The sequence below is a fragment of the Chelon labrosus genome (genome assembly GCF_963514085.1).
Source record: "Chelon labrosus genome assembly, chromosome: 1".
Classification (NCBI taxonomy): domain Eukaryota; kingdom Metazoa; phylum Chordata; class Actinopteri; order Mugiliformes; family Mugilidae; genus Chelon; species Chelon labrosus.
Window position 1 is genome coordinate 10,825,248 of NC_140337.1, and position 21,591 is coordinate 10,846,838.

At 43.4% G+C, this 21,591-nt stretch overlaps 1 protein-coding gene across 1 annotated transcript in view; it reads right to left on the reverse strand.

Moving 5' to 3' along the window:
• The window catches only part of arap2 (ArfGAP with RhoGAP domain, ankyrin repeat and PH domain 2), a 132,209-nt gene that overhangs the window by 32,341 nt on the left and 78,277 nt on the right, over positions 1–21,591 (reverse strand). Inside the window, exons 15-18 of the mRNA XM_084548431.1 lie at positions 20,188–20,313; positions 10,017–10,161; positions 1,916–2,018; positions 1,105–1,303 (exon numbers count right to left, since the gene is read on the reverse strand). Of these exons, the coding sequence (XP_084404557.1) occupies positions 1,105–1,303; positions 1,916–2,018; positions 10,017–10,161; positions 20,188–20,313 (573 nt within the window). The remainder of the gene's footprint in view (positions 1–1,104; positions 1,304–1,915; positions 2,019–10,016; positions 10,162–20,187; positions 20,314–21,591) is intronic.

Genomic DNA, 21,591 nt, shown 5'->3' on the forward strand with positions numbered 1-21,591 from the left:
CCGCGAGGTGTTTGATGCCTGCGTGGGTCTTAGGCATGTTCACACCAAGACAGATTCCTTGTATGTGTGAGCATAGGTGGCAGTAAATCTGATTCTGATTAACTGTGGCCTTAGGTATCCGTCTCACTCTCTCTCTCTCTCTCTCTCTCTCTCTCTCTCTCTCTCTGGACTGGCAAACCGTCCAGGGTGTTCCTCACCTCTCGCTTGATGCCAGCTGAAACAGGCTCAAGGTCCCCTGTGACCCTCTATGGGCTAAAGCTAACAGATGGTTATTTCATGATTTACTCTTACAAAAGTTTTCTGAAGGACAACTATTTTAGTCCTGGATTTGTAGTGTAAGGCTTTATCGTAATTATAGCTGGGCACCAGACAGGAGAGTAAATGATATTGTCGAACTGTCGTTTTCAAAATTAGGGAATTCAAATTTAATAAAGTTAGCCTGGTTAGCTCAGTGCACAGGCTACAAAAAGACACACATAAGAAAAAAATACCATCAGTTTCAATTAAGTTCTATAAGTTAAATTAGGTATTTAAACCACATTCCAATCAACATACACAGATCAGGCATAACATTATGACCACTGACAGGAGAAGTAAATAACATTGACCATCTTGTGACAATACAATGTTCTGCTGGGAAACTTTCTTATCTGCCATTAGTGTGGATGTTGCTTAGACATGTACCACCCACCTAGACCAGACCAGGCACCCACATCCCATAGCAATGACACGCACACACACAAAAACGCTTTAGGAACTACTCAAAAAACATGAAGAACAGCACAAGGTGTTGACCTGGCCTCCAAATTCACTAGATCCCAAACTGATCAAGTATCTGTGGGATGATCCACAGAGCCATAGTAGTCATAATGTTATGCCTGATCGGTGTATATGTAAAGATCAAATTAATCTGTCTTTGTGGTAGATTGTCCTAAAAACATATGTTGAAAAAGAAGATTTGTCTCACAGTTTGTGGTCACAGACCTTTGACCTCTGAATATGCGTTGAGTCACATCTAATATCATCTGACACACAACTAAGAGTGCATGCAGTTGCTACGTCACTGCAACGCTAACGCAATTAACAAGTGTGCGGCGTGCTTACTGAGCTCCTGCAGTTGTTTGAGTTGAAGAACTTCCTCCTCTCCCTCCTCCTCTCCCGAGCTGAAGTGCAGGGCAGAGCCTTCCAGCGTGAACCAGCCCAGCCTCCAGTGGTACAGGTCGTGCCCCTCTTTGTAGTGCAGCCTGCCAATCAGCTCGGCGTCTTTCCGCACCAGCCCGTCGACCTTAGACGGGACGAAGCACTGCGGGTAAAAAAACAAACAAGGCTTGAGAACTTTTACAATTAACTACGAGGAACTTTTTCGGCCAAGGCGCACCCGCTCAAAACGAGTGTAAGGCAGAGACACAACATGAGCAGCGTCTGCTTTAACAGATAAATCTTCCTGGTCTCTGGCTGCAATATTTTCACTCCCTACCGCTATGCTCTGTCTGGCCATTGTTCTGTGATTCAAACTGAAATACGGAGGTCTGTGAGGCCTATGCTACAGATGGAGAGACATATGGACTCCTGCCGCTATACCTCCTACTATCTATGACCGGGTTGCCTGGGACTAAAAAGATAAAAGCAAGAAGATGGAACATATTTATGTAGGGTGTTATTACAAGATCCTGTCAGCATGTGGGGGAAGAGATAGCATGACCACTTGTCTTACTGAAAGCAGCACCGGCACCACGGGGCTCGCCGAGGACACCGAGTGTGTGTTGCAAAGCCGAGGAGCGAATGGAAAAGTGTGAGACGCCTCGGTTCTGCAGCGCATCGCTTCTTTGTAACTTTAAGTGGAAAAAAACTACCTCTAAAAGTAGAAAATAAGCGTGGTTTGTGTGTGTGTGTGTGTGTGTACAAGGAGTGCCACCTTTGTTAGCGCCTGGATCCAGTCGTGCTGCGTTTCCTGTGTTTCAGCTCCGACAATCAGCACTCGCTCCGTCTGCAGGTACATCTCCACGGTAAACACAGCCCTGCCAGAGACGCACAGATCATCTATTAGATACCTGGAATGGAAAAAGTCCTCCCAACACATGCACTCACAGAGCGAACAGGCGAAGAAGCATCAAAAACCATCTACGCTTTCGGAGGTAGAGGGGAAAAAAAAAATAATAATAAATCCCACATACTGTACATTGTTATACTGTATAGCATGCTCATTCGGATCAATACTCTCTGTAAACATTCCCACATGCTGTGCTCATTACAGCCCCAGTCAGATCTGTTGATATTGAGCAGCTTCAGTGGAGCAGTTGGGAGTCTAGTGTGTTGCTCAAGGTATTCACCTGCTTTAATAGGACACGTATACATCATTATGGGTTGTGGCTGCAGGAGAAGCTAAACACAAAAGGGCGTCACTGAACTGATTCTTTCCCCAAAACACATCATTTTAAATGTTTATTATTCAAAGTAAAAAATCCAGTTTGATTAATTAAATAAGGCCAGCGACATCTAAGGCAACTAATAAGTGTAATAATGTGTGTTTGTTCCTTTACTGCCGAGTGTAACTGTGTTGTTCAGTGCTGGTAATTTTACTACTATTTAATTTCAGTGTGTTACCTTTAACAACAGACTTCCCTCCCCTTCCATTCACCTCTCTGTGAGCACCTCTGTCCTGGATGCTGTGTGTTTCTGATCTGTGGAGCTGTGTGTTTTTGACCTTGGGCTTACAAATTTCTGATCTGTGGAGTTGCGTGTTTCTGACCTGAGTAGCTGTTTGTTTCTGACCTGTGGAGCTATTAGTGCCAGACCTGAAGAGCTTTTTGCATCTGATCTGTGGACCTGTTTAGGTCTGACCTGTGTAGCTGTTTGCGTCTGATCTGTTGAGTTGCTTGTTTCTGATTTGTGGAGCTGTGTGTTTCCGATATGTGGAGCTGTGTGTCTCTGATCTGTGAAGTTGCTTGTGTCTGATCTATGGAGCTGTGTGTTTCTGATCTGTGAAGTTTTTTGTATCTGATCTGTGGAACTGTGTGTTTCTGACCTGTGAAGTTGTTTGTGTCTGATCTGTGGAGCTATTAGTGCCTGACCTGAAGAGCTGTGTGTTTCTGATCTGTGAAGTTTTTTATATCTGATCTGTGGACCTGTGTGTTTCTGATCTGTGAAGTTGTTTGTGTCTGATCTGTGGAGCCATTAATGCCTGACCTAAAGAGCTTTTTGCATCTTATCTGTGGAGCTGTTTGAGTCTGATCTGTTGAGTTGTTTGTTTCTGATTCGTGGAGCTGTGTGTTTCTGATCAGCAGTCCTTTCATCAGTGTCCATTGTTTATAGTTATCAGTTTATAGCAAATTCGTATGCATAATTGTCCAGTCTTACGATATACCCTATATTAATGGATTATGTGTGCATCATGCAGCATCGACTATCATGTGCTCTCGTGTATTTCATATATGCTGCATGAATGTTTTTTTTTCCCTGTTAAAAGGAAGTGTTTATTCTTACTACGACTCTGTCTTCGTGAGACAATTTCGTTTGTTATACATAAATGAAATTGAAAGAAAGAAAAATGAATTTGAATAAATCAGACCTATAGAAAAAATAAAATAACATTTATGTTGTGATGTGATGACAACTTTCATTCTGCCATGAATGCTGTTAGAAAGCGGTAAATGTGACAAAATGAGTCCACAAGAGCTTATCTGATTGTTATGCATCAATATCCGCTACTTACTTTTAAAAGACAGCTTTTATCAAATTCAGAGATGTGAGTATGCAGAGCAACCTAGTGAAGGTTTGCCGTCTTGTTTTTATTGTTAATATGCCGAAAATATATATTTTTCAGATTGAATATGGCAGTCACTTCACCTATAATGTGCTTATCCAGAGTATGACTTCATTAATGTGCATCAGTCATCTCCCTGTATTGTATTTGAACATAAAATGTGTATGAGGATGTGCATGTACACAACAAACACGTAATCCTTCAAAAGGTAAAAGAAAAAAAAAAAAAAAGGAGCATGCATGCACTTCCACCCTCATTCATCCACGCACAGATTCACAGTCAAAACCCTAGCTGTCGGAAGCGAAAAGGCAGCTATTAATCTTTGTTGGTCTTTCTCGTCCTCCACCCCCCGCACCTCTCTCTCGGCGAAGGCACGCAGGTCAGAGTATCACTACCTTAATGGTGTGCACACACAGCCGAGCAGTAGCTCCCTTTGTGCCGGAGCGCTACAGAGAGGGCGCCTCTAAATGCTACAGCGATGGGTGTTTAAGGTGGCGTGTCACGGGGGTCACGGCAGCGCTGAGTCGCTCTGTTCTCGCGCGTGTCGGGGGAACAGGCGAGACATGGGTGTTTGTGTGCCCTCGCATGACCCCGCTCTCCCTTCTCCTCCTCCTCCTCACCCGCCCTTCCTCCACGGCGGCAGGTGCGCAGATGCTTGTTAGAGGGGGGTCCCAGAGGGAGAGCGAGGGAGAGAGTGGCGGATAGGTGAAGCAATGTGCCGGGCAAGTGCTATCGTAAAGAAGAAAAAAAAAAAAGGACAGGACAGGAGGGATGAGAGATGAACGCTGCATTATGAGAGTCCCAGAGGGAGGGATTGACTGAGGGAGAGGAGAGACAAAGAACAAGATCCAAAGAAAGCGCGACAGAGGTGTTGAATTAATGACATGCAAGAGAAGACGCAGAATATGCAGGTCATTTTCTTGCACTTTATATACCTTCAGTTTTTAAAAGATGCTGTTTTTTTGTTAACAACATACAAACAAATACTTGGGAAGTGTGTTAGATGACAGGCTGAGATTTAGCGACAGTAGAGATGTGATTAGAAAAAGGCTCAACAGCATCTGTATCGCCTCCATAAACTAAATCTAATCCGAAATCCAATGGCGTCAGGAATGTGCTCGAGATTGGCTGCGTGTTTAAGACACAGAAGAAGGCCTGGTTTTGTTCCAGAAGCTATTAGACTGGTGTACAGCCGTGGTACAAGAAAACTGCAGACTGGTGACTCATACATTTGTGCACTTGTGGATGTTATTTGCTAATTCTGGACTGGCTCTGCCATTAGTTTGTGTGCTTAGACCTATGATACTGTCATGTCATGACATTCTCTGTCTTTTTATTTTTGTGAACAAATTGAGGCTATCATGTGTACTCGTTCTTTGCAACTGTCTGACTTGAAGTGCCCTCCGAGGGACAAATGAAGTATGTTGAAAGTGGCCACTGGCTGCGTATATAGTTGTATGAACTATACACGGCAACGTGATGCCAACGTGATGCCAATGCAGATAGTTAGGAACCTGAAACGGCACCAATGTGTCAATCAAAAAAAGTAATTAAAAACTGTATCAAAACGATTCAAATGGGGTGACCACTGTACATAACCAGGGATAACATTATGACCGCCTTCCTAATATTGTGTAGGTCTTCCTTGTGCCTCCAGAACAGTTGTGACTCATCAGAGAATGGACATGGGCCTTCTGAGGGTGTCCTGTGGTGTCTGGAAACAGAATGTTGTTAGTGGGGGGCCTTTGGGTCCTATGAGTTGAGGGGAGAGGCCTCTGTTGATTATCCCACAGATACGTGATCAGTTTGGGACCGAGTAAATTTCTTCACCTTGTGCTGTTCTTCATGTTTTTTTAGTTGTGTTGTGCTGGGGATGGCTGCTGCCATCAAGGAGTGTCATTGCTATGGGGTAGGGGTGCCTGGTCTGGTTAAGGTGGGTGGTACAGTACATATCTTAATATCATCCAGATGAATGCCAGTTCCAAAAGTTTCCCAGCAGAACATTGTATTGTCACAAAATGGTCAATGTTATTTAATTCTCCTGTCGGTGGTCATAATGCTGTGGCTGAGTGTATGGGAAATTAGCTATGGAGAGCAAGACCATTTATTGTACCAGGCTGTAGACGTGTTTATCTGTGCTGTATATTTAGACGTTTTAACATGGAAGTCAATGGTGAACAACTTCACCATTGACGAAGGTGAAGGACTGCGCCAGTTTAGGAGCTGCAGTTTTCAGTGTTAGTGTTTTTGACCTAGAAGTCGGCCCTTGGAAATACCTCCTAAGTGATGCTTTCATTTTTTCCTCATTTATTCTGTCTTTAAAAACCCACAACATATTATCCAACTTCATATTCTTGTTCGCTCTTTTAAAAAGTTTCTAGAAATGAGGTTACCGGGAGGAACAGCGCACTACGATAAGTTGATTTGTGTAAGGTCTTGCTTTACTAAAAGCAACGGGTCGATGATGAGATTTCAGCCCCGGTTTTATATTGAATCAAAACAGAAATATTTCAGGTGGAGCATTTATACTCGGAGAGTGGTGTGGAGAGCACTCAGTTGGGAGGGAGCATACTCGATTTTCTTTGTGAGCATTTGTTGAATTTTAAGATTCCTTTAGACGGTGAAACTATACTAATCTCCAAAGGGAAAGTTGGGTCATCCTCGGGCTGTGACGAAACGAGGCGCAAGTCAGTCATGTCTACCATGGACAAAATATGATAGAAGAGAATTTAAGTACAGTATATCCAAGGTTAAACAACTATAAAACCTTCTTATTTGATTATTCTGCACAGATGAATCTCGAAGAGGAGTTATAATCTTTCGTTTTCATCCTCTCACCACTGTGATCTAAAGTTTCCTCCGCACCTGCGCGAAGATGAAGAAACTCCAGCAGTCTTTCTATGTTAACCTTATTTCTTGTGATTAAGGAAATATTTCATCAGATTGGTGTAAAAAGTTTACAGTAACTAAGTTGTTTTAGTCAAACTTAGACTGCCAGGGTACTGAGATACCTACACTGTAAAACAGAGTGAAGTTGATATTGTTGGATATGTGGTAAGTTAGAAAAGTACTTTGCAGAGTTTGCAGGTTTGTCTTTTTCAGTGGTGGGCCGTCAGGGCCAGCAAAGCCTTTTCTGCTCGCCTAAATTTTATCAAAATCACTGACTTACATTTTAATATTTTCCCATTAATCTTAATAAATTATTCCCAATAACCTATTCTTTTCATTTCATGGCTTGTCTGTCTCTCAGCTGCATTGATTCTGTCTGTGTAACTTTGCATTAGAGCTTTTATCCAATCCTATTTTGGCCGTCACATGTTGCCGGAGTCAAACTAATCTGCCCGGACCTTCACAATTAAAACTGCAGGTGGCTGAAGCTTGAAACACATTGTAATGACGCTGTTCCTTTAACCAATCGCATTTCAAGTTCGTATTCTTACGCCTTCTCTGTGGCCTAAGGTGGTGTCAGTGTTTTTACGTCCTCTGACTGGAGGGTCAGAGAGCCGCTACGTTTAAGCTAAGCTAGCGGCTCATGTTCATGTGTTGCGGGCTGCACAACTAAATCGTCCCTGTTGACGTTTTGATAGCTATTTTCTGAACTCACGATGGCGGAAGGAGGAGAGGCTATCAATTAGGTTGCAGATGTTCTTAGAAAGGCATTTTCCCGGCGTACTTTGAAGGAAAAGCTGCCCAACATCGGAGCTAGCTAGCCTGTGTCCGCTACTTTTAGGTCAGCGACAATGAGCGCTACCCTTGGCTGACAGGCTCTAAGGAGAACGCTAAATTGTTATTTACGTTCTGGTGAGTAAAACAAATAACATTCACAACTTTTATGTATGTTTTTATCATTTTATTGGGTCGACATTGATGCGTACGTGGCGCTGGTGCAGCTGTGGCTGCTGTGAGGGAGAGGAGACTTATTGAATTCTTTTAAGTGAGTTTCTTGCTTTAGTAATGGCATTCATCTCGCCATAAAAGATAACCTGTCTACGATGCAACGTCCTCTTTTATTTTTACAATTTTTACAAGCTGCAGCTTTCTGTGCTCTGAAAGTCGATGGTTTCTATAGCAGTGGCGTCAAAACCATTGTATTAAGAGGTGTTTTGAATGAGGTTAGAGGGCACTGAAGGCCTAGGTGGAAAGGAACCGCACTAGATTGACAACGTTTTCTACAGGTACTTCTGTAGCTCTTTGTTTTCTCCTAAAAGCTTGTGCGTGATAAAGTATAAGCATTTCACTGACAAGGTTGGCACCTGAGCCCTTCTAAAAGTCTGTAAAAGCATAATGCTGGTGTGTGAGAGAGAAGAGCACGGCGAGAAAGAAAGAGGAAGGTGGAAAGTGTAGCGGTGCAAGAAAAGCAGACGAAAAACTGGAAAAGAGCAGGGGTGCAGTTTGTTTAGCACGGTTTTTAGTTGAATTTGAAGGTCAGGACTGACTTAGGAGGGAAAAAAAAGAAAAAAAAGAAGTCCTGGGAAAAACCTCAACTTATCACCCGCCAACATACTCCCTCTGCATTAATTCCTTAGGAGTGTAATATTCATCCAACTTCGGCGGACGTATGTTTTCGGGGGCCGCGCTATAATTCGCGGTGTCCTCTGCCACGGTGAAATTACCCAAACGCCGTGTTTAATGGAAACGACACCTACGGCCTCCTGCGGCGTGGCGATAGGCCGCTGGTGGGAGTGTGTCATCTGCATACATTAATATTCATGAGCGGCAGGCAGTCAAGAGGTGAGGCGTGCCCCCGCTCCATCCGTGCGCGGGCGCGGCGGGAACGCTGGAAGTTCCCGGAGTGAGAGGGAGTGAGGCGTAGCTTAATCTAGCGAGACGCACGGCCATTACCAGCGCCGGCGACAGAGAAATAATAGCCTTTCTGGGGGTGACGGCGTGACCTGTGACTGGGATGTAAGCGGGAAACGGCACAAGTCACTGCTGCTTTATGGCGACCGTACCCGCACAATATTATCACTGTAACCTGTCGGGGCTGTGTGTGTGTGTGTCCAGCCCATTAGAAAGGTGGTAGAATCAGCTGGCCAGATGTGCTTCTAATGTGTGTATAAATAACATTTTAAAATAAAAGCATTGTTCCCTCTTCATAGCATCTGCTGCTATCATTAAGGACTTGGCTTAGGCTTTAATCATAAGCCATTATCAGACTACTAAAGCACATGTATACACACACACAGACAAATAACGCGACGCTGGCGCGAAGCTCGTGAGCGGGAAAGCATCTGTTTCTTCCTCTTGTGTGTCTGCATATCACTTCCAGGAGAAATAAAGTTTCTTGTCAGGCAAACTTTCTTAACCGAGTCCTCATCGGCTGCAAAGCGAACGCAGGAAGTGGCTGTTAAAGCCGCGCCGCCGCCAAACCAAACAGGAAATATAGCGCTCATAAAGCCCCGATGCGTCTGTTAATATAGAATAACGCTCAATCTAAGGATATGCTAATGAGACACACTGCGTGGCGACGGAGAGGCACGAGCCAGAAGCCCGTGTTTACACGTGTGTGTAAACACGGGCGCTCCGTAATGTACGAAATACATGTGCACTAAATTGTAATTTGGCCAATAAAGGGGAAATAAATCATTTAAAAGGTGCGTGCGTGTGCGCGTCCCTAAAGCAAGTTAAACAGTCACATAAATTATGATTTAGTGGAGGGGATGCAAATGAAGCGCCGCAAATAGGTTCGACTTTATATCTGTGTGCGTACGTGGGCCGTGTGTTTATAGAAGCAAATTTAAATGTTGGGTGTAAATAATAGCTCTATAACCTGGCTGATCTCCCGTAAAGTGGAATTTATGTGTAAAGCGCCACTTAATGCTTTGGATTTAGATGAATATTAAGCAACGTGTATTAATAATAAACTCTAATAAGCACAGTAAAACCAGTTTGAGTGGTTTTCAAGTGACGGCCCTGAAGATGTCAGTCCTGGTTGAACTGGCGACATGAGTGGCACAGAATTCACGGGGAAGCAAAACAAACTATTGGCATTTAATTAAGTTAGATGCCTTTAATTTGGAGGTCTGTTTGTAAAATTTTATAAGCAAGAACTTCCTGGGAGTGTCTCCACAGACACTCAGTTCATTGCAATGCAAACATGAAAACATCCAAATACCACAACATTACAGTACCGAAAGGTCTTGAAAGGTTTTACTTCCACTTTGAAATCCCGTGCTATACTCAACTTGACCCTTTAAAGGTGGAACAAAACAACTGAAGCTGCGTTTGACCTGCTGACTGTATGCGTTCTTACCCTGCTCCGGTCATCGTCTCCGTCCTGCCGACAGCCAGGCTGACCACTTGGGTGACGTCCACCCTGCCGATGGCCGAAGGGCTTCGCTCGCTCTCGTAGAAACTCAGGAAGCCGCCCTCCAGCGTACACCAACGGCGGCTCATGTCTGAGACGCACAAATACACAGAATCAGTCACAAATTAGGAATACGGATTAGTATTACGTATTTTAAAAAAATTATTTACTGATCAGGGCTTCTTAGACGTCACCTGTTTTTTGTGATAGCATACAACTGTCACTTTTTGAACTATTTACTCCTATACACTTTATACAATAATCCACTGAGTTACATTCAATTCTTACTAACCAAATGTTCAGTCTTTAATGCAAACTTTAAAGTAGGGCAATATAATTTTACAGAGCAGTCAAAGGCACAAGTGCAATTGCAGAGTAATGGTGCAAAACATTTTCAAGATTCTGTTGAATAAAAAAAAATAAATAAATCATTTCATTTACGTGAGCCGGTTTTAGCATAACTTCTGCAATATTTCCGCCACTGCGGCTCCACGAATGTGTCTTGTAACAATAACTCAAACACAGCCATGCGCAACTTCCTGGAAAGACTTCTCGTTGGTTCAATAAATAGTTTCTCTCGATACACAAAACAGCCTGAGAAAGGGCTGCGACAAAAAAGTTGAAGTCTGACTGTTATTATTTGAAATGCCTTGTGTGTTACGATTGGTCAAACAACAGTCTCATAGGCTACGTCAACAGCGCAGAGCATACGTAGACCCTAGCGCCGTAGCTGACGTGCCTCGTGCTTTAGTATTTCCGGCTGCTTCTCCGTCTCCGCAGTTTTCTAATTGATTGTTTTAGACCAACAAAAATGGAGCACAGTGAGGAAAGGTTAACTGAGGAGGTTTCGGAGATACAGACATTTGTAAGACTCGTCTTCGGCGAGATTTCGGCGAAAGTTTCAGTATTGAAAGTGAAGCAGGAAGTGGAAACAAAAATGATCTCGATTGGTAAAAAAGACACAGCGCGGACTAGTGTTTGGGTGGTGTTTTTACAGAGCGAGCCAGACTGACGAGTATAAATGGCTCGCACCGGAGTAGGCTACGTGCGTAAGTTATGACGATCTATGTATGTCCCGCAGTACTCTAAAAGAGCCTTTAGCATCCCAGCAGGGTTGAAGCCCATGTTTTTTTAATACTCAGGCTACCTATCTGGTGTTCTGGCACAGACTGAGCCAGCTGGACTTATTGTGGGTATGGTTATTGTGGATTTATTTAACTTTTATTGTGAAATACAGCAATACGGTCACTCTTTCTTGGTACAGGCGCGAGACTCAATGAAGATCTGAAAAACTGTGATGGAAATGATATCATAGTGTTCATAAATGTATGTAGCTGTACTTAGAACAAGACAGACATCCTCCCCCCTTTTGTCTTTTTATGGGGACGCAAACTTCAGACAATCTGTAGCTCTGTTTCTTCGCCATGTCAGTGCCTCTATTGGATTACTTCCGCAGAACCATACATTTGCATACTGATAAAATTTAACAAACCAGCCATTGTGTCTGTAAAAGCAATTAATTAGAGGCTTCAGTGTGAGAGACTGGTTTGCACAATTAGCACCACTCCAACCCTATTTAACACAGCTAATGGCTCTCTGCGAACTGATACAGCGCTACCACAAAAATCGTTTAAAAGTTCCGAGATAAAAGTCTGCGTTTCAGCGTTCACCCATGCGCCGTACCAGGCCCCGCGTAAGCCAAGTTGTTTTCATCCCAAGCCAAACCGCGCACGTAAAGGCGACGCGTCACCTGAAGGCCAGTTTCAAGCTGCCAGATTTAATATCCAAGGCTCGACGGCGTATGGGTGATAAAAGAGCACCCATACACCAATTAGTAAAGTGGCAGAGCGCGGCCTTCATTTCCAAATTATCAAAAGAGGTTTTGGCATGGCGCGTGAACACAAACTGTTGAGCGCCAGACTTGTGAAAGCTTTATGATTGCAATCAGGTGGCTTATGTGAGCACTGCGTGTCACTTACCAGTCAAGTGTAATATACGGAGCGCGAGGACGCAAACACGCGCACGCACACAAAATTGGAACTGTTAAGAGCCTCCAAGTGCCGAGCAGATTTCAATCAACAAACATGATCTCAGTGGAGAAGCTGTAAAACACACAACATTGTCTTTCATGACTCTCTGACTGCGCGATTTACATAGCCAATGAGCATGAAGTTCATGAAAACATACCTAATTTTGGATTTTCAAAGTCACCGTGCCATCTGCTTTTTTGTTCCGCAACACACACACACACACATACACACAAAAACAGCATTCCACCCCACACCCCCTGTCGTTCGCGGCTCCAAAGTTTCCACTGTATTCGTCTCATGAATATGCTAATTGTGCATTCCTTTGCCAACTGCGTGTGATGTTTCCGCAGGAACAGATATAGTTCCAATAAAAAGGAAGTGTCTACAACTGGCTGTTAAAAGAAAAAGGATGTGATAAGCATGGGAAAGGAGAACGTCAGTATTGGTTCCATTCTCCCTTTTCGCCCGCCTTTGCTTCTGACTTTTTCTTTGTGTTTTCGGTTTGTGGAGGGAAAAAAAATTGATTTGGACATGATTCCGCAAACAGCCTTAAAAACTGCAGAATGACTAATATCTAGTTGCTTACCGTGACATTAAAACAAAAAATAAAAACACTGTCATTCTGACCTCACTCCGCAATTATTCTAGCAGCTGAAGAGTCATCCTTTCTATTTGAAACCGATCGTGCGTGTCGCAGTTGTGTGTTTGTGTGTGTGCAATAGAAAGAGAAAGAGAGCGAGAGACTGTCTGGTATTTAAAGCCATTACCAATCCAATCTATCTGACAGGACATAGCGTTGTCTTGGTGACGGAAAAGATTTTCACTTTTGTTTCAAATGTGTCCCTGAATCGCTAAGGCATCGCGGGAAATGTCATGACCGTCATTTCTCACCGGAGGATAGTTAGGCTCTTGTTTTGTGCCATATTTCCCTGTAATTTTGCCTTCATTCCTTCTGCACTACGCTTAACAGGTTAACAACGGAATATTTTGTACAATGTGAAACTGGCGCGTGCACACACACACACAAAAAAAAAAAGTGGTTCACAACGGTTCCTGTGGGGGTTATAGGACTAACCATGTACAGTCATTTTCTACAGAAATGTTGGCAACAGTTAAACAGGATAGAAAAGTAGAAAAAAAATAACACATTTCTGCTATAATTTTGCTGTAATGCTTCTGTTCCACCTCTGATAGCTTTACAGCTGAATTGTTTTGTTGGCACAATGCAAAACCTCCCCACAAAAACTGCTTCACAATGGTTCCTGTGGTGGTTTTTAAGTATTTAAGGTCCAATCCGACAATGATAACGGATCCCAAAAGTTAAACAGGACAGGAAAGCAGGAAAAAGACATTTGGTACCATGCAAGAGGTGAAGGCACTTAGACTTTTATCCATCTGACAATACCATCAGGTACGCATCTGTTCGTTCTGTAGCCGGACAACTACCCATAACATCAACATCATGGCGTTATACGAAGAGACAGAATCAGCTGAGAAGGCCTAATCTACTTAAGAGATGCGGCAGGTTGTCCAAGATTCTTTAAAAACGAATAACTGGTGCGGTCGGAAAGGCGAAGGTGGTCACAGTAAATATTGATTTGTTTACTTTTAATGCCTTAAACCTTTGCACAGCACTCCATGTACTTTTAAGCTTTGCTTTTAGGAAATGAGAGCCGCACCGTTTTATGGCACCATTGGTCAGTCCGTCCAAGAATCCAGTCCATCTCACCATCTAAAGGATTGCTATGAAACTCGATGTGGGCATTCATGAGGCTGAATGTTCTTGACTTTGGTGATCCCATTTGTTTTTTTTCTGCCGCAAAAACCAAGTCGACATTTGTACTTAAGAGTAAAACGTTGGTGCAGTCATTCAAGGCTTTCTTGACCTTACTTAAAAACAAGACAAAAATTTGTCCAATACATCCAAAAAATGTGCTTTCCTTGTCAGCCTCAACCAATTTATGGTCACGCTTTCTTCGTTGACAAGCTTAAAACCTTAAAGGATGGGAACCCTTGCCCCACACAAACTCTTCTTAAACCTGGGTGTCCAAAGTAAAAAGCAGATATTTCTGGTACTCATCTCAGGTAAGCCTTACTTGATAACTTTCCACACAAAAATTTCCACATCACTACTTGACGACAATAAACTCAAGCAGTAGACACCCGGTGACAATGGTTTGCAGAAGACATTGCTTTGTTTTTAGGGTTCATAAGCAATAAAGGTTAGGAACCTCTGGTCAATGTCATGTCAAGTCTCTAAAGGTACAGACCTTGAAATTAGTCAATGAAAGAGACTTGAATATTGAAAAATATTACAGACACTAATGGATTCTATTGTTGGCCTATGTGGCATCCAACTCTTCCACCGAGGACATGGAGCAAATGTTTTTAATTTCCTCTCCATGCCACTCCAAGGACAAAGACACTAAAGATCCCTCTGTGAATGCTGAAGGCAAATTGCTGTGGGATCGAGGGTCCAGACAGTGTGGACACATGGAAATGACTCCCCGCTCGTACAATGAGTTTTGGAAGAACTACCCGAACGGAGGCCAGCACAGACACAGGCACAGATGCCGGCACAAGGCCCTGACATGCCTAGGAAACAGACGGATGGGGAAGAAGAGGGAATAAGGGGGCGCCAAAAGGTTAAGAGAAACAATGTCTGACAAATGGAATTCGTTATAAAGTTACTGACCTTCTTTTAGCTTGATTTGTGGATGCAGATATGAGGGAATTAGTAGATTAAAGGGGAACTACTGTTTTTTTACAACCTGGACCTTATTTCTGGCATAAAATAAGATCATTTACTCACCCATATAACTTTTGTGTAATTTGTATTCCTTTGGGAGATAATTAGATCAGCATATATCCATGTAGTGGGAGTGACTGGGGCACCGAAACGCAGCCTCTAAATAACGCATTATCTGCCAATATTTTGTTATGGTACGCTAGTGCTGTTCCCCGTTGGGGTCCGGATTTACCTGTTATCATCATCCGGGGTCTGTAGATTGACCTACAGACCCCGGATGATGTCTTCTGACCTGGATGATGTCATCTCTGAGCGCCGCGCGCACCCGTGACGGCCGGTTTGTTTACCTGTAATTTGCTACTGCTGGTTTTTTAAAAAAACATGGCTAACTCCGGACTCAACGGGGAACAGCACTAGCCTACGATAATAAAATATTGGTGAAATGAACGAGTTTCGCGGCAGTTAATGCCCTACTTAGAGGCTGCGTTTCGGGTGCCCCAGTCACTCCCACTATATGGATATACGGTGATCTAATTATCTCCCAAAGGAATACAAATTACACAAAAGTTATATGGGTGAGTAAACGATCTTATTTTATGCCAGAAATAAGGTCCATGTTGTAAAAAAAACAGTAGTTCCCCTTTAAGGCTAAGATAAAAGAGATTATGGTTGCATTAAGTAGGAGAATATTGCACAAATATGACTTAAGATACCAAACAGACAACAGGTGTGAGGATGCTATTTCAGTGTAATGACTGCAACATGTCAGTGTAAATGTGGAAGAGCTGCAATGAGTCTGATTCACTCATTCATTTAACTATTATTGAAGAAAGTTGAAATGTGTGGCACAAGTTACTTCCCGACGCCATAGTGAATGCCTTTGGATGCCTTGACGATGTTCCACCAGGAAACTGGCTTTATCAGGAAGCTGCACATCACCCAATCACGAGCATCCCTCTTCCTTCTTTGTTTGTGCTTCAGCATTTCCTTAGCGGGTGGGACACCACTAGCTTCTACACAAGCAAAGCAGCGCAATAGGGGGAACAATGGTGCTTGATTTACAATCAAGCAGCTGCGTCCATTGCCAGCTGTTCCCCACACACAGCAACGGGCCCCATGGCCCAGCCGTTCGCCGCGGGAGTCCGCAACCAGCCGCCAGAGACAACGCTAGCGGAAGCCAACCGTGGTACGTGCCTCCACAAGCTAAATTGGGCCAATTAGCTTGTACGCCAAGAGTGTTCCTCGTGTAGTATTTTACACGTGAAGAAAGGCCTGCAAATCTACAATGTGGAACTTCTATGTCTCTTTTTCTGCCTTTTCACCCCTCACCTCCTCTTTCGCTTCTGTAATCTGTAAAACATGCAAAATGCTCCAAGATGAGCAATTTGATTAGACAAATCAATTAAAAAAAAGCAATTAAACGGTCTTATTGTTCATTGACTGAATGGGCCGAGTTATACAATTAACATGTTTACTCAAAAGTTTTGGTTCCGATTGTGCATCAGGCTGTAACTGCAAGCCACCAGATTCGCCCAATGTCCCCCCCCCCAAACTTTTTATCGACATCGCACAGACATCCATTTCAGTGTGCATCGAAATAGCATCCGCCTTTCCACTGAATCAACCTCTTCCCTCGCTCACTTTCCCACCTCTACCCCCTCCCACCAATCCTCTGCCTATCTCGCCATCAGACTAAAATATCTGTGATGAAGACATCTGCTGGACAGCTTGTCAGGGGGGCTGGAAATGGAAATCGAGAAACTGAAGGGATCTGAACGATCTGTCTGTGCCAGAATTACAGCCCACTTCATTACAGGGAGGAATGGACAGATATGGCATAAGATAAAAACACTATCTGCCGTGTATTTCTGGCTTTAGAAACAGCACAACTCCCTCATTTAGCAGATGCACGGTAATAAATACAAAGAACAGCGCATTAGATTAAGAAACTATTAAAGAGAAAAGCATAAATCTGACTACTTAAACAAATTTTAAATTCAAAACCGTAAAGAAGATTTGGTTCATTAGCAAAAACCTGCCTCCAACTTTGCATTTGCAAGTAATTGGACTGCGCATATGAGCTCAGATTTGTGTCCTCAGTAAAACTGTTAACATAATTCTTCTTCTTCTGTCCTCCCCCACTTCCTCCCTCCCTCAAGCTTCTCTCCCTGGCAGTTGTGAGTTACTGTAGTGGGCAAAAAAAGAAAACAGAGCACCGCTGATGAGGAAAAGACACAACTAATCAGAAATTAGAGGGTGCCATTTCCCTGCTGCCACTCACCATTTCAGACAGTAACTGCCTACTGTCTCTCTTTTCCTCCCCGGACTTGCACGAGAGCGCAGACACACAGGGGCCAGCACAAAACAAGTACACACTCTTGAATGTAGGAGTAGCATGAGTCATTCCTCTGCCCAGGACTTCATTTACCCTGGAATTAACTGTACAAACCGGATACGGAACACTACAGCAAACAGTAAATGAAGTGGTGCCACGCTGGAGAGTAAAATAGTTCGACAGTGTTTTAAAACAACAAGGAACATTGCCTTTTTAATCCTAATTTGTATTACCAGCAGCATCTCGACCGAACACCATCTTGCTAAAATGCTAAGCAGCACGCTATTTTATTTCATTACGGCGGACCGGCGCAATGATCCCCCATGCCACCTCTGTCAAAGCCATTACTAAAATTGCTCGGCAAATTAATTTATGTCGTTTAGTTTCCTTCAGTGGATGCACAAATGCCTGTTTGAGTTGTCTCCAGACAACAAATAAATAAATAAAAAAGAAAGACCAAGTTTAAGACACAGAGGCAGAGTGCTTTTATTAAGCCGTGAGCACAGCCTATGAATTATTAAGAACGCATCTATAGACCATCAAACCATTAGCCTGGGAGCGAAAGGCATCCTGGAGTACGTTCAAAAATACCTCATCCTGCCGTGCTCACAAAGTCCTGACAGCGCTTCCTTGTGATTGAAGAAGTTGGAACACATTGAGCTTTAAACCCAACCCCTCTGAATTTTTTAACAGCTGCAGGCGCAGTTAAAGCGCCATTAAGGCACAAAAGCTGGACCCGGGCGGTTCTCTATAATAGATGAAATAACAAGGTATTTATTGGCCGAAAAAATTACGAGCACTTATCTGAGGGGAGGCAACTCTGTAAGTGGTACAAAACGCAGCAGAGTGACTAAAATAGACCTCGACTAAATGGGCACCTGTAGATTTACTCCAGTAGAAATACTTCCTGTTTGTGAGACAACAAACCACATCCTGTCATACCACTGTTATATAACAGAAGTTAAAGGTTAAAATTATAATATTGTCAGGGGTGATGAATCCACAGAGAATGCCGCGTTTTTTTGTGTTTTTCAGCGTATTGTTTTGGTTTTACAACTTCACGGTTCACACCATAGACTGTATATAAATATGGACAACGCATCCTCGCTTCCTTACATTGGCCAAACTAACGCTACTTTCCCCGGGGATGCGGGTGGCGCCATCTTGCGAGTTTGGACCCAAACTCTGTGGAGTACGGTCGGAGAGTGGAGCCACGAGGAGCTTGGTTATCGTTGACCTGCCCACACTTCCACCAGGCACACTCGCGTTTTCATTTAATTAATACTGCGGCCTGCTCTACCTCCACCAGTTACAAAGAAATATTGGATTATATACTGTACTTATTTATTTATTTTTTGTTTTTTCCAGCTCTCACAGTCCTACGGTTGTCATGGAAACTTGTAAGTGATTGTCACATCCTGTTTCTATAGCGTCAAATACCTAACCAAAACAAAACTTCTCCGAAAAATGGACACCTGAATATGCATCAGTATCATATTAACTATCTGCAATGACTGAAACCACCCTTGAAAAACTGTATTTGACGTGTATAACAACCAATGAGAGCCGTGTTTTTAATTTGGCCCAGGTCCCATCCACTAACATGGAGGGGGTGGAGCCTATGACCTGTACTGCAGCCAGCCTCCAGGGGGAGCTCTACGTGCTTTGACTTCGCTTCTGAGGAGCCGTTCCGCCGTCTTGCATTCGCTAGATTAGCAGTAACACAATTCAAAACACAAGCCAATGTTGCTCCGTCCTATTATAGGAAATAGTTTAAAGCGGAAACTATCAATGCAGCTTTAAGCAGCAAAATGCCATTCACTTATCTCTGCTATCATCCCCAGTTTGATGAAAAATGTGCCCCCTTGAATTTAATCCCAACAATAATCACAATATATCTGCACTGAAGTTGGAAAAATACCAGCGAATGCAGGTTTAAAGCATTTGGATACCCTCACTATCACCCTTATTTAAAACCTGTCATTTCTTGACCAATCAGACTTCACCGTTCCGAGGTCACCTTGTTCCCAGTTCGTTTGGTTACAATATTATCTAACCAGTATAATTTATGGCAAAAACCTATGAAATTAGGGGCCAGGCTGCAATACATTGGAATTATCCTTTAACAAATGAAATGAAAATGAATTCCATTTGTCCAGATAATGAGATTTTCAAGAGATACTGGGATAAAATTTCCTCCATCTCCTCTAAGGGGCAATTTCCCAGACCTCAGCCCTGTTCATTAGCTAGCATGTACCGCAACCAATGAGAGCCGAGCGTGTGCGGGGTGATGGAAATAGAGATGGATGTCTTGCTCAACATGAAGGAGACCCAGCTTATTCAAGTGGCAGGTAGCGTTTCTCCTGCACCCCCCCCCCCCCCTCCGCTCCTCATCCCACTCCTCCACCTTTCCAATAACCCCCTTCCCCAGAGGCAGTACCCAAAGCTGGCTCCTTCTCCTAATTACCCATGGGCCCCAGAAATGCTCCAGCTGTTTGGAGAAGTGGGACCACTGCAGAGCAGGAGGTGCAGCAGCAGCAGCAGGAGTTTGGGTGGGCAATGCAGCCTGATTAAAAGTTTTAAACTGGCTTGGAAGACAAAGGAAGAAGTAGTTTTGGAGGAGCCATTATAAGTACGCTTAGTTAGTTCACCAAAATTCCAGCATTTAGTTTATTCATTTTTACCACTTGACCTTAATTTGCCCTGTTCTTCTGCAGAGCATTCACTGCTGAGTTGTCAAACATACTTCTGTCAGACAAAAATTCCCAGAGGGCTGACGCAGAACGCATTTGAAAGACAGACCCATTGATCGTTTTGACTGGACTGTTTGCTGTACGGATTAAACGATTGGCAGTTTGACAACTGACAGAGTGACACTGATTGATCGATCAGCGCTTAACTGGAGTGGACCTCTGACAAGCATGTGGTTTAAATTGCTTACAAATGGATTGATGGATTGATTGGCCTTGCCAGGGGTTTGCAAAACACGGCGCTGACACTCACCGTCTCTACCGCGCCGATCCAGAGTCGCCTTGGCGGGGCCGGAGGAGATGTAGAGGAAGCCGTCCATGAAGAGGGAAGCGTCCGACAGGGAGGCGTTGTCCGACCACTGCTCTAATACGGGGAAATCTAGAAGGAAGGAAGACACAGTACATGAGCAGAGAAATGGGTTTTGGCCAAGGAATGTAATGGTCTTAGCGTACCCTTCACCTCCACAACCAGTGCTTTCTATCCCTAACCCTCAGTGAATTCCATCTTGGCGTTGTGAAAAGAGACATGTATATTAAGGGTTTCGGCAAGGTTCACTTCGACTTTTCAAGTCGTTCTTTAACACCACAGAGTATAAGGTTTAATATCTGTTTCACTATAATGCCTTATAGGCGGTTTAGGCTTCTATGGCAATTAGACCATACACAGACCCCACGCAGTCCCTAACGCCGCAGCCTGACATGCACCTCCCTAGAAATGTAACTACGTGTCGCAGCAACGCAGTCCACAAAAGCTGCGATCGGTCCGTTTAGTAGTTGCGTATTTCTGCTTGAGTATTTCCGGCTGCTTCTCCATCTCCGCAATTATCGAACTGATTGATTTGGATCAATACAGATGGAACACATCGAGGAAAGGTTAACTGAGGAGATTCGGAAATACAGACATTCATACGACTCGTCTTCGGCGAAATTTCAGCGAAAGTTTCATTGTTGAAAGTGAAGCAGGAAGTAGACACAAACTAACCCAACTGGCACAGCGCCGACTAGCGCAAGAGTGGCGTTTCACACAGCGAGCCAGACTGACGAGCGCACAAGTATAAATGGCTCGCACCAGCGTCAGCTACGTACGTAGCTTACAGTGTCTACTCTCACAGAGGGATAAACTCCACTTTAGTACAAAAGTAGAATACAGATATTTCACAATATTAGAAATCATTGTTTTAAATCATCAGTTGGCCCAAGATGTTCAGCGCAATGTATTCTCTTACACCGTTATTACAAAGGAAAGATTTGCTATATATACGTAAATGTCAATGATATATCATATTATAATGTAAATATGTTCCGATTTTTTAATTTGGACAGAACATGATGAAGTTCACATTATAAATATTAGACTTAGATTATTTAGTCATCAAACATGGTAGCACATTATTAAACCAAGCATGCATTTTTCTGTCTAACCACAACAACAGCATGCACCTAGATATTATCAAGTCGTCCAGCTTCCATCACATGTCAGTCATAGCAGATATTCCGGAATGTGGAAGTGTTTTTTAGATTAAGATCGCACTAATCCCTGCAGTGAGTCTAGCTTCCCTCTCCTGCTGTTGCTCACATGAAATACCTGACCACACTGTCCTTCAGCCCGAAAACATGAGTTCCTGCACCAGCATTGGTATGCGTCAGCACTGCTGAA